Source organism: Carassius auratus, chromosome 22, assembly GCF_003368295.1.
Source record: "Carassius auratus strain Wakin chromosome 22, ASM336829v1, whole genome shotgun sequence".
NCBI lineage: Eukaryota > Metazoa > Chordata > Actinopteri > Cypriniformes > Cyprinidae > Carassius > Carassius auratus.
This window is the reverse complement of record NC_039264.1, coordinates 33,347,273-33,360,889: the sequence shown is the minus strand read 5'-3', so window position 1 is coordinate 33,360,889 and position 13,617 is coordinate 33,347,273. Positions and strand designations below refer to the sequence as shown.

General features: G+C 36.6%; 1 protein-coding gene across 1 annotated transcript in view; it reads right to left on the bottom strand.

Moving 5' to 3' along the window:
• Positions 1–5,596: 5,596 nt before the first annotated feature.
• Positions 5,597–13,617, bottom strand: part of LOC113040452 (uncharacterized) — a 9,062-nt gene continuing 1,041 nt past the window's right edge. The window contains exons 2-7 of the mRNA XM_026198800.1: positions 12,996–13,325; positions 12,455–12,529; positions 7,247–7,381; positions 6,681–6,799; positions 5,892–5,973; positions 5,597–5,792 (exon numbers count right to left, since the gene is read on the bottom strand). Of these exons, the coding sequence (XP_026054585.1) occupies positions 5,920–5,973; positions 6,681–6,799; positions 7,247–7,381; positions 12,455–12,529; positions 12,996–13,325 (713 nt within the window). The 3' untranslated portion in view covers positions 5,597–5,792; positions 5,892–5,919. The remainder of the gene's footprint in view (positions 5,793–5,891; positions 5,974–6,680; positions 6,800–7,246; positions 7,382–12,454; positions 12,530–12,995; positions 13,326–13,617) is intronic.

The following is a 13,617-nucleotide window of genomic DNA, read 5'->3' as shown; positions in this document are numbered from 1 at the left end:
CTTATGGTCATTAAAAAAACACTTATTAGATGAAAGATTGCTTCCTTTTAATAATTTATTCATTGATATTCAGAAATATTTGTCTCATCCTCTTTCTCAGCCTGATTGTGACAAAAATAGAATTTAGACCACCTTTAAACTATTATTATTATTATAGTACTTTTGACAGGAATGGGTCCGGCATTGTATCAGAATATCTGTTTTCACACATGGCTATTTAGAAGAAATTGTTTAAGAAAAGTTTATGATTTTTAGTCTTAGTTTGTCATTTAAGTCATTTAAGTATAAATAAACACAGAAATCGTGCTCGTATTCACAGCAAAGTCTGAGATCGTCAGAACTAAACAAACTCTGAAGTTATCTGATGTTGGTGAGTGAATGAACCAAGCGGTATCATAATTCATAATGGGAAATGTGTTATATAAAAATAGCAGTATCAAAAATAGCAATATTTGATTCTGTGGGTGAAGGTTAGTTACCAAATTCAAACTTGATTGATGACGCTGTGAGGAACATAAAATGGTGCATTATGACCAGTGATAATGAAGTTTTGCTCACATTGCATACATCTTGGTTTGCTTTGTTGCAGTTTACTTTATTATCCAAGTAATGGGAAATCGTCTGTGGCTTCACAGTACATTACAGACAACCTATAAATACACATAATAACATACAATACTGCTAAAAAAATCTATTTATCTTGCATTTAAAATGTTGACAGCATTGGGCACAAAAGAAAATTGATTGACTTTCCTTATTGTCCGTGGTTGATTGTTAACTTTTTTTAAGTCTAGGACTGCTTGACTTTGTTACAACAGTCAGATTACATACCACAAGGTCATATTTAAACTTTCAACTAAATTTTTCTAAACCATTGCAAGTACATTATATTATTATTTTCACCGTAATGATTTAACCTCCTCCTGTTGTGCTTTCTTGCAAATACTGTTAGTATTCTCTGAAAAGCTAAGTTAATCATCATTACTACACTTTTTTTTTTTACAGAGTGGTAATGGGACTTGTATCGGTTTTAATGAAAACACTAATGACCCTGTTGGCCTCTACTGGTAATTGGTTGCCTTCTATTGGTGCAGGGCCATTGCCAGAAACAACCAAATGGGGGGGCATTTAATTTTCATGGGGGGGGGCACACTTTTTTTAATGATCTGAGACAGACCATAACAACAACCCATATTAGGCTATAACTAAAATAGACCACAATAGTCTTGTTTTGTTTAATTATTCAAATAAAATACTTCACCGTCTCTGTTTATTGTCTCTTTAACATTTCCAAATTTAACTAGTAGCCTATATTTTTTGTTACTCTGCATTGTTCGTCACATACATAACACAGAGCCATCTAGTGGCTTTCTTAGGTAACATGAACAATCAATGTAACATATATCATTACAAGTCCAACCTAAAACTACACCAAAACCAATTTGATTTATGACTCTACACTTCATAAACACGAGTCACAAATGCTCGTGGTTTCCACCAACAACACAACAATAATAAAAGCAATGCATAGGCTACCATACTGCAATAAAAATTTAGAAATGTAGCAAGCAGAGTAAGCACAGTTGATTAAAATAGTTGAAGGCGGTGGGTCTCCGAGTGAAATCTCCGAAGAACTTTATCTTTCCATTCATGTTGACACTTGCGTGTGAGATCCTTCTTAAATGCCAGCTGAATGAGCTGGGCCTTGCGTGCGTGGCACATAGAACGTCTGTGGTCGGTGAATACATTCCTCAAAACTAAAAATTATTTTTCACACATTGCGGTTGAATCACCAAGCCGGTCTTCAAAGCTGTCAGTAAACTTGGCATTGCTTCTAATGTTTTGTGGTACTTTCGAATTTACGTGCGCACTGTTGAACACTCGACATGGGAAGTAGAATGCTGTATCAGCTTTGATATTAAATTCAAGCCAGTCATGAGTCTGATACCATGAAGACACAAAGGAGGGATTTTTATTATTATACAAGCGAGCAGGGTATCGCTGTAAAATGATCTGATTCGGTCCTTCATTTCCAAGATCATCAATGGCCTGCAGCTTTGGCCCAGTCACAGCCACAGCGACGGCAATCACATCATCAGTAGTAGTAGGCTCATTCATATTTACACCCGCTGCTCTGTCTACGCTGTGAACTTGTGTCTCATTAGACAAATTCTCCAATCCTACCATCTCATTAGCTCCAGAGTCGTCTCCACACACGTTGGTTTTGGTCAAAGTCGTCTTTGTCACTGACGAATCTTTAAACCACTTTCTTATATCCATACTGTAGCTTTTCTGTATAAAACCGCCGAAAATTTATTCTTAGATGTGATGACAGACTCTCAGTTGCGCAAAGGAATTACGTGTAGAGGGTTTTCATGGCGCATCCTCAATCCGGATGTCGGCCATTTTGTAGGCACAGAACGTAAACAATGCCACAGAACGGACTCGCAAATTTGACTGATTATTGCAGCAAAAAAAAAAGAAAAAAAATCACCTGCTGCTCAGGTGATTGACCTTGGCCACCAGCTGGTCCTGCTGCGGCTTAATGTGCTCCAGCAGGCTTAAAATGTGGACCTGAGCAGCTATTGAATACACAGTATTATAGAATAATAAGGAACATGCTTAAAGTCACTGCCGAAACAAGGCTTTGTTGCTGCAGAGTGCTGGATGAGCAGACAATTATTATTTTTGAACCCAGCGTGGAAAAAAAGCTGTAATGTTACATACCAGCCTCCTACAGTTCTGCAGCTCAAGACGCAGTAGTCCAGCGCGTCGGCTACACATTTCCACGTTGTAACATTTCAATAAAACAACATATCTATCGCAAATGTAAACACCTCCATCAACGCAGCATCATTGCCATATTGCCAAAGAGATGCATGGACACACAAATCAAGATCTGAACAGTTGCGATATACAGTGTGGACATCATTATTTTAGATCAGATTACAATCGGATACAAAGATAATCAGGTCTAACAGTGTGAATGTAGCCATAGTTAACTATATCAACATTTAAGCCACTGTCGATGCTTCATTTACACATGGGCTGTAACTGTACCTCTCTCAACCGCAAACGCCTTCTATAATCACTTTTTTTTCCTCTCTTCTCTTTAACTTCTGACAGAACTCGAAATGTTTGTAACATATGCGACCGATTAGTACAGACCAAAACTCGACCTTTTTTTTTTTTTATTGCAGCAATAATCAGCCAAATTTGCGAGTCCGTTCAGTGGCATTGTTTACGTTCAGTGCCTCCAACATGGCCGACTTCCGGATTGATGACGCGTCGTGAAAACCCTCTATAAACAATACTGTATGCTTAACTAAATGAATTTTATGATTTATATATATATATATATATATATATATATATACTTACACACAAACTGCATATTGTTATTTGAATAAATAAAACTACTAACACAAAAATAACATATTGAAAGGTCTGCTGCTGGAGGCTTGCCATTGGCTGTTGTATTTGAATAATTAATGAGATAGGTTTTTCCAAGGTTTGGGTGCTGTTTTGGGATGTTTCAACAGTCATTTATGATATATTAAAATTATGTTCTGTGTAATAATGCGTTGAATAATGAATTGTCTGAATCATTTCTGAAGGTAATGTGTTATGCATTTCTAGTGTTACAGTTGTAGTGATTACTGTTCCTGTGAGCTAAGTTCTGCTGAAACAACATAATGATCTCAATCGGTGACATGCAATATCAAATGTCTAATGCAAGTTTGCTTAATTGTCCTGTGCATTCCATTTATGGGGGCACAATAAGTCATTTCGGGGGGGCACTGCCGATGCCCCCCCCCTCCTTGACGACTGACCTGTATTGGTGGCTTGTGAACACCAAAAAAATCATTATGGAATATTTCCCAAAACACACTACAGAAAAACATTTTTAATGGTTAAAAGTGGACTGAAATTTAGTAATATTATTTGTTATGAAAAACATTAACATTTTACAATAACAACCAACAACATAAGCCTATATCAGTTTGTGGCTGCTGTATGTCAGGTCACAAGAATGAGAGTCCCCCCCAAAAGAAAAAAAATGATGCCCCCGACACTACAATACAAAATTATCTGTCAAATAATGAAACATGGTCAAAAGTAATTTTAGTTTAAATTGTTGTAAATTACTTCTAGAGATTGCAGCTATTTATGAAATGGTAAAAAAAAATGTATAACAAATTTCTTATCTATTACCACCCACAGCCACTTCAATGATGGAAATAAACTCAGAATAACAAAAAATATGTGGGAGAGCGTTGCTATTGAGTGACTATATTGTATTGCAATAGGTAGCACTTCAATATTAATGTGAAATAAAGACTAGTTAGTACATAATTTGTAATGAATATGTTTTTTTTTCACCATAGATAGTATTACTGAATCTACATTTTGGTCTTTGTCTCGTTCATGATGATTAGTACATAAACTCCAGCGTGTTGAGTTGTGATGTTTGTAATGGTTAGAGATCCAGTCTGATTGTCCAGCTTCAGTCTGTCTCTGAAACTTCTACTGAGAATTAATTCATTTGATAATATTCTTGTTAATAGTTTATTGGAGGTTTATTTAGATGTCTGATCTGAACAGTTGCAGACTGAGCATTACAGTGCAGTAGTAAAGTAGTAAAGCAGAGCATTGTGTTATGTAAAGGGATGAGACAATTTTTTGTTTGATTTGTTTTATTAATTCTTATATATTTATTTATTCACTTAAAAGAGAAAACCATTTACATGTAAAAAAGGCAATCAACCTCCTACAGCTTTCCAAGATTGCTCCTTACAATAATAATAATAATAATAATAATAATAATAATAATAATAATAATAATAATAATAGGTTGTATAAATATTTTACAACATATATATCATAATAGATTATCCATCCATCCATCCATCCATCCATCATCTTCCGCTTATCCAGGGCCGGGTCGCGGGGACAACAGTCTAAGCAGAGACGCCCAGACTTCCCTCTCCCTAGGCACTTCTTCCAGCTCTTCCGGGGGGACCCCGAGGCGTTCCCAGACCAGCCGGGAGACATTGTCCCTCCAGCGTGTCCTAGGTCTTCCCCGGGGCCTCCTCCCGGTGAGACATGCCTGGAACACCTCCCTGGGAAGGCGTCCAGGAGGCATCCGAAATAGATGCCCGAGCCACCTCAGCTGGCTCCTCTCGATGTGGAGGAGCAACGGCTCTACTCTGAGCTCCTCCCGAGTGACCGAGCTTCTCACCCTATCTCTAAGGGAGCGCCCAGCCACCCGACGGAGAAAGCTCATTTCAGCCGCCTGTATCCGGGATCTTGTCCTTTCGGTCATGACCCACAGCTCATGACCATAGGTGAGAGTAGGAACGTAGATTGACCGGTAAATCGAGAGCTTTGCCTTACAGCTCAGCTCCTTCTTCACCACGACAGACCGGTACAGCGACCGCATTACTGCAGAAGCTGCACCGATCCGTCTGTCAATCTCACGTTCCATCCTTCCCTCACTCGTGAACAAGACCCCAAGATACCTGAACTCCTCCACTTGAGGCAGGAACTCTCCACCAACCTGAAGTGGGCAATCCACCCTTTTCCGACTGATTATGTATATTATAATAATATATAGTCATGCACTGACTATACATTATATATTGTGATGAGTGGAGCGGGGCCAAGAGCCATGAAAGATAAAGGGAGGAGTATGACAGTGAAGGACGAGATTTTTAAAGAGGCTGCTGGAATTGTGAACACCAAAATCATGATTATCTCTTCTGGATCAACTGTCATTGCTACAGTGGAACCTGAGGGAAAACACACAGAAAAAAAAAAAATACAATCAACAAAAAAGAAGCAGTGCCTTTGCATGTAGATAATGAGTGAATACATTAACACCTGCCTACCAGCAAAATTCAGCATGGTGGGTAACAATTATGCCTTATCATGCATCCCATCACAGGGCCCTTCTTCTACAAGTTTGTCAACCTTTGCAAAACAAATCATTTAGAGGGTTGTTAGGCAAACCATGTCTTGTTCAATAATCATTTGAAACTTGCCAAACTGGCAGCTCCAGTATTAATTTAAAGATTTATATTGAAATCCCTCATGGAGATGACACTCTAAATCAGGTTAAGCCTGTTTGGTCATTACTTGACCAAAGGTAAGATGGAGCCATACCATTTAATGATTTATAAGCAAAAAGTAACATTTTTAAATCCACACTGTAGTGCTCCAGCAACCAGTTTACTGAATGTAAGACAGGAGTAATTTAGTCAGGTTTATGAGCACACATTAAAAGACTTGCTGCCACATTTTGGACTAATTGTAATCGGGACATAGCTGAATGACTAATCCCAACATAAAGAGAATTGCAGTAGTCCAACCTTGAAGAAATAAAGGAATTGATTACTTTTTCAGAAAGACATTACTTCCGATAAAAGTCGAAGCTGGATTGCTTTTTCAATCCTGATCAGGACAGAGCAGTTCTCTGCAGTGCCAAATTGATGAAAATGGTAGATTAATGGTAGATAGATGAAAAAGGTTTGTATTCATATTATTTTATTTATAAGTCTTTATGATAGATGAAAAAGGTTTGTATTCATATTATTTTATTTATAAGTCTTTATTGTGCTGTAAATCATTTTTATTTCACAACACAACATACAGAAATGTCATATTAGTTAGCTACTCACCAAAGACACTGACTCTCTTGAATTATGTATCTCCACTTTAGACGTCTGAGAGTCTGTTATTTCTGATAATACCATCTTCTCATCATCGTGTGTCTCTCTGGTCCCTCCTTTGTTTTTACCTACAAAAGAGTCTCAAGGTGTAAACATCCACAGTGTAATATACAAAACCTGAGAAATGTATGTTACTACTGCTAAAAAGAAATGCCATTGTGTATATTTATTTTATTTCAATATACACAAAGTACAGTTTACTTATACATTTCAGTGTTTTATTATTAATAAAATGGGTGTTAAAGGTTGCACACACATTTAATTATGTTCAATTAATCACTATAATAAATTGAATTAACTTCTTCAATCTAAAGCAACATACCAAGGAACAACTTTCAAATTGTTGTATTAATGACAATTTTTCTAACTTGAACAAAACCACAGTACACACATACAAACACAAAATGCCTGAAATATAATTGTCATTTGTATTTGTATTAATTTGTATATCTTTAAACTCCAAAGTAGCACAATCAATCTTATTATTGTTCTCCTTATCAGATGAAATAACCTACTCTTTAGCTTATGTCGTTTAAGAATCCTGTAGAGACCAAAACCCACAGAAACAGCAACGGCAGGCAAAATCAGTGACAGCAGTACTGCACACAGAATTGTTCTGTCATATGAAGCTTGATCCAGTGTTGGAGGTTCTATAGATGGAATGAATAAAGGGAGAGAGTCATTAGTCTGAGCTGAAATGAACACTATAAAACACCATAGCAACTTCATACATGAAGGAAACACTCTGTAGTCATGTACTTGTTCAGAGACCTTAAGGAAAATGTGCTTTCAAGTACTTTTCCCATAGTGTTTAACTGCACTTTTTTTTTTAGTTGATCATTGATAAAAAAAATAAAAAAAACTATTTGTGGAAAAATAAATCAAAATTGGTATGAATGTACTATATGAGGTGCTAAGAGAGGCTTTTAACCCATGCTATTGATACAAACACTTTATATATATATATATTAGGGGTGTAAATATACGCGTATTCGTATTGAACTGTTCGGTACGACGCTTTCGGCTCGGTACGCGGTACGCATTATGTATACCGAACGGTTCGTTGGACTAATTAATTATATATATATATATAAAAAAAAAGAGAAATATAATGATATGCGTTCAATAAGGTAGCCCAATAACCCAAACGACGTAACAGGCAACGCCCCTGACACTCCCGAAGAAGAAAAAAACACCAACTTATATGTTTATGTTAGGCTACTCAGTGAGGCGCTCGCTCACTCAGTACGCGCTGAAGGCTTGTTGCAAAATAGCCAATGCGTTTAACAGACTAGAAATGAGAAGATCCTCCAATAACCAACAGGTCTGGTGTTTGGGTGCACTTTGGATTCCCTTTAAGCTATAATGGTGATGGCACGAGAATGGTGGATAAAAAAAACAACGGTATGTCGCATCTGCAACATGACAGGGTACACCAGCGGGAATACAAAAAAAAAAAAAAACACCAGCGGGAATACTTGAAACATGTTAACTCATTTACGCCGACATCACCTTATTGTGTCAGTATCTGGGAAAAGACGAAAAAAAGGAGAAACATGCACAAAAAACTATCCCTGCAGCATTTAGACACCGGTATTATAGCTTACAGGGAATCCAAAGTGCACCCAAACACCAGACCTGTTGGTTATTTTAGGATCTTATATTTCTGGTCTGTTAAATGCATTAGACATTTTGCAATGAGCCTTCAGCGCGTGCTGAGTGAGCGAGCGCCTTGGGGGCCGTTCACATATCGCGCCTAAAAACGCATGGAAAACGCTAAGCGCGTCTTTCTCCTCCTTTCCAAAGCGCTCGGGCAGAAGCGCTCATGAGGCGTCTGTCTTTGCTAAGCAACAATGACATGCTCTCTCCATGAGACGCGGAAATTTCAGCAAAGGATAAATGGATTTGCAGCTCTAAAAATCGCTTGCAGTAGCTCTGCTACTAAATTTATTTCAAAATGGCAATCCATATACAACTATGATCAGCTGATCCTTCATCTTGGCTGAGCTCTCAACGTTGTTACGGGAAAGGATGAAGCTGATTGGTTAGTTCTTGTCACATGACCCGCGGTGCGCTTGGGGCATTCTGAAAAGTTGAGATGTTTTTACATTTTGCTGTATCTAAAACGTATCGAACCGAACCGAACCGAACCGTGACATCAGTGTATCGTATCGAACCGAACCATGAATTTTGTGAACCGTTACACCCCTAATATATATATATTTATTAATATAATTATTATTTGTTTAACAAATACACTACCTGTAAAATGTAAATTTTTTAAAGTAAATATTTAAAAATATAAAGATTCTGAAAGCTTAGATGCCATAATTATTTAATATGGCTTTTTATTAACAATAAAAATATTGTTGATAAATTATGGTTTCATGATGACGTGAGTATATATTATGTGGAAACCCTGCTATTTATCATTTGCATCTAATTAATACATATTGATAATGTTAAAAAGTCAGCTAGCTATTCATTATCATGTTAATGCTTGTAGCCCCAACAGCAGGGGTGCTTTTTACCCCAGATAACCTACTTTCATCATGTTCTTCATTTATATATATATATATATATATATATATATATATATATATATATATATATATATAATATTAATTAGCTTGAATAAACTGGAAAACCTCAACAAGACCTCTCGAAATATCTTCTGCATTTTTATTGATTATTATTCTTATGGGGCTGACAAGACGTGAGACGTGCGGATCCATATGCAAGGCTGTTAAGAGATGTGGTCCTAAACAAGGCATGGGTCAAACAATGGCAATCAGGTTTAACACAGCTAAAACTAAGAGCAATCCTAGAACAAGCTTGGGTCTTCGTAGAAGCAAAAAATATCCAGAGGGATAGAGAAAGGGGGTTGGGGGGGGGTATCTCTGGGAGAGTGATAAGCGCTAAACAACACTCAGCCCCACAAGGATCCAGGAGCTTTTTATGTGGATCTGGGCATACGCCTGCTTGAGGGCTATATTCAAGAGTACCTGAACATTGCATATTTTTCTGATTGGTGCAATGTAGCATGGGAAATGGAGTCCAGGTGTGCTGTGTAGTGTGAGAGACTGTGTTGTGGATGATGACCTCTGGTGGGAAATAAACGGAAGTTCAGTGACCGGATCATGATCATTATATCCAAATTTCACATCAGAGGAATGTTTCTATTCTCATGCCTCTTGAAGCATCATCTGCTGGATTCAGCATTGTGTTGATGTATTTCCACGGATTTGAGCTAGTTCTTGCTTCTTGAATGCTATACGATTAGTTACAGAAGTCTGTAAGGGGTCATATGATGCGATTTCAAGTTTTCCTTCTCTTTGGTGCGTTACAAACTGTCCGTGCAAAGATAAGATCAAGATAAGTCTCAAATCCAAAGAGATATTCTCAATAAAAGTTAAAACTCATCCATTCCCTCCTAAAACACCTCATTTTAACACACCCAATCTATGTCACGATGTGGAAATATTTGAATAACACCGCCCAAATGTTCATGCAAAGAAAGAAGGCATAACTTATCCTTGCTGTAGTTTTGTTGCTGCCATCGCAGACATGTCATGGATACTCTGTGTGTTTCATTGTTAAAGCAAAACTACTTTGTTTGGCCTTTCAAAAGAGGACACAACTAGTTCTGTTTGCATCATAATGTATCAACAGCACATGCTAATATGTATCTGTTTCAGTGTACAAGAGCATTTTCCACAGGTAAAATGTTGTAACTCAATTGTAGGACTCTGCCCTTATGAAACAAAAATATATTGCAGTATATTGGAAAATATCATGTAATATATTAGGCATATATTCTTATATATGGGATTTAATATTTATTTTTTTCCATTATATTGCAATATATTGAAAGCTGCAATCATTTGTATATTTTGCAATATATTATATAATATATGTATCATCAATATATTCCTCTATGTATTTAAATATATAAAATATTAGAAAATAAAAAGGGAAAATAATATATTACAATATATCACAATATATTTTAAGAAATATATTGGTAAATATATTTTCCTTTCGTAAGGTTGGGCTCTTTAGTCTTCTATAGGAATATAAGATAAGACTGCTCTGCTGTTACTAAGTAAAATTTACCATTAAAGCACAAGTTCCTAAATATGGGTGTAACAATTAAATGATGTGGATAGCATGGATAACAAACAATATGATGTATGGATGCAACATATAAAATATACTTTTAAGCCATTTTACTTTGACATTATAATGCCACATCTGCAAGTGATGCCTGTTGACTGTTACACACATTTTTGTCAAAGCACACATTCTCTGTACAATTGGCAGATGATTGTAATGCAGCAACATGTCATGCACTGCAGCCAGAGAAACAAACACAATGTTCTCTCTTGTCTGACTCGTCCTGGGTCTGGAACTTTTGGATTTGATTTGATTTTGATCACCACATATGACCGAAAGATGTTCTTGACTGCATACCAGCAAGCTTTTTTGTTCATGTGATTCATGCAAACCATGTGATTCAGGCTACTCATTTTATTCATGCAAACCTCGTGAGGTTTTCATGAGTTACAGTATGTATCTCAAAAGGGAACTGATAACTTACTTCTCTCGGAAGTTTCGATGACATTTTTGTTTTCATAATAACCCTTTGTCATGCCAGAGTTAAACAGAGTGCTTATTAGCAGTGATTTTATGTATACTGGCAACTGTGGAAACTAGTTTTGCTTTTCCATAAGCGTAAGCATAACTTAGTCAGTGAAGTTGCACTTCTCTTATGAGAATCAGGCTGAAAAAATTATGTGCACCCCTGAGTATAAACTACACAAAATATTGTGTTAAACCAGCTAATAAATTTGACAACTTGATTTGAACTTCAGCAATGCTTTTGCACAACTAAAATGCATTTAGTACAAAATTAGTTAAATTTCCAATTTAGCAGACTTTAAGTATACCAAATTATAGTGTGCCACAAATATATTTAATTCTACTAGTGCAAGTACATATGAATACATTGTATACATTTTTTTTTTCACTAGGGGATATTTAGATGTAAAATGACCAAAGCACTGCTCCATTCGGCTACTAAATATTGCAGTTGCAGAAATGTTTCTGTGGCAAAAACAAACAAAAAACAATGTGCTCATGTGTCAGTACTAGCAAGTGTCACACTGTCTGGTCTCTGTTTCCCTGAGTCTCCACTAGTGGTCTCGCTTCCCCATAGGCACCTCACCGCAGGCACTACAATTCCCACAAAGGCCTGTCCCTTCATCACAGTAATTGTACTCCTGTTAACTGCACTCAGGTGTCTTCACTTGATAATCATTACCCTGCCTATATTAACCGGTCTGTTTCTGTTTGTTTTCATGGAGTCCTTTCTTTCCATCACCCAGTTTCCTCGCCTTCCGAGTTTCTAATTCCTGTTCATGTTCCTTTCCCTGTTTGTTTGTTTTGGATGGATTTTTGGTTTTGACCCTCTGCTTGTTGGATTCTGAATTAGGACTACCCATTAAACTCACACTGCGGTTGGACCCCCTGTCTCCTGTGTTTCCCTGGGTTCCCGAACATAACAGCGAGTTGCTAAAATTGTTGCTTTATTTAAAAAGACACTGAACAGTAAAACATAAGAAGTGAAAAGTTTATGTAATATATTTTTATCCTGGTGCGAGTTAAATGATGTGAGTGTCATAAAAAATATGTCATCAAATGAACTTGTTTGTTTACTGCACCATTGTTTAAAGTGTCTGATGCTCCCTCCATCTCCATCGTTCTCTTCATTTGCACTTCCTTTGAGCCAGAACCACCTGAAACACAAACCAACAGCTGTGTCAACAATCTTTTGCTCAACAAACAAACAATAAAAAACAACCAGAAAACTACACAACATGAAAGTTCTTAATTATTAAACATGGTCTATCTTAACTTTATCAACACTGTTCTATGCTTCGAGCATTGAAAAACACATTTTACATACTACTTTAACATCTAATGTTAAACACATCTTAGTATTTTTGAATTCATATTGAACTAAACATTGTTAGATGCTTAGGATAAAAGACGGTTGTCAGACATATCAGAGATCAAACTGTTCCGTTTAACAATGAGATAATTCTACAAATTCTGAAATAGAGATGATAAATTATCAAATGTGTATTAATTTACAGGTAAAGAGAAATAACAACTCTGGCTGTGATTCCAAGTACATAAAATAAAGTAAAACACACTGATGTCTCAAAGTATCAGAGACTGCTTTTAAACATGACAATTCACCAGTGATAGTGACATTGAAGATCTTTTCACTGATGCTGCCGCTGATTATGGTCTCTACGTGATAATCTCCAGAGTCTGTGGTTCTGGTGTTCATGATGGTCAGAGATCCAGTCTGATGATCCAGCTTGAGTCTGTCTCTGAATCTTTCAGTACCTTCATTACACTGAACATCTGTACAGATCTTCCTGGGATCTCCAGTGATTTGAGCGATGCGAGTGTCACTGAAATACCATCTAATTCTGACTTGCTGGTTTGTTTTAACATCAGTGTGTAGAGTGACTGAATCTCCCTCCATCACAGACACTATGACTGTATCAAAACAAGATGCACCTGGAGAAGAAATGAACAGTTCATTATAAATAATATCTGAGATAGTGGAGCAAAATATACAGGAAACTACTGAAACAATGTATTATATATAACAAACAAACAGCATTGAATATCACAGACATTAATGTAGAAACAACATAGAGACACTCTCTTTTTTTAAATGTGATTACTGGCATCTTTTTATGACTTAAGGTGAGTATCACTGATGCCAATACTGATGTCTCTAGGAAATTATTTTTTCCCTAATACTAATATAAACATTATAATTCAACTTTATTTGGAGTATAACTTG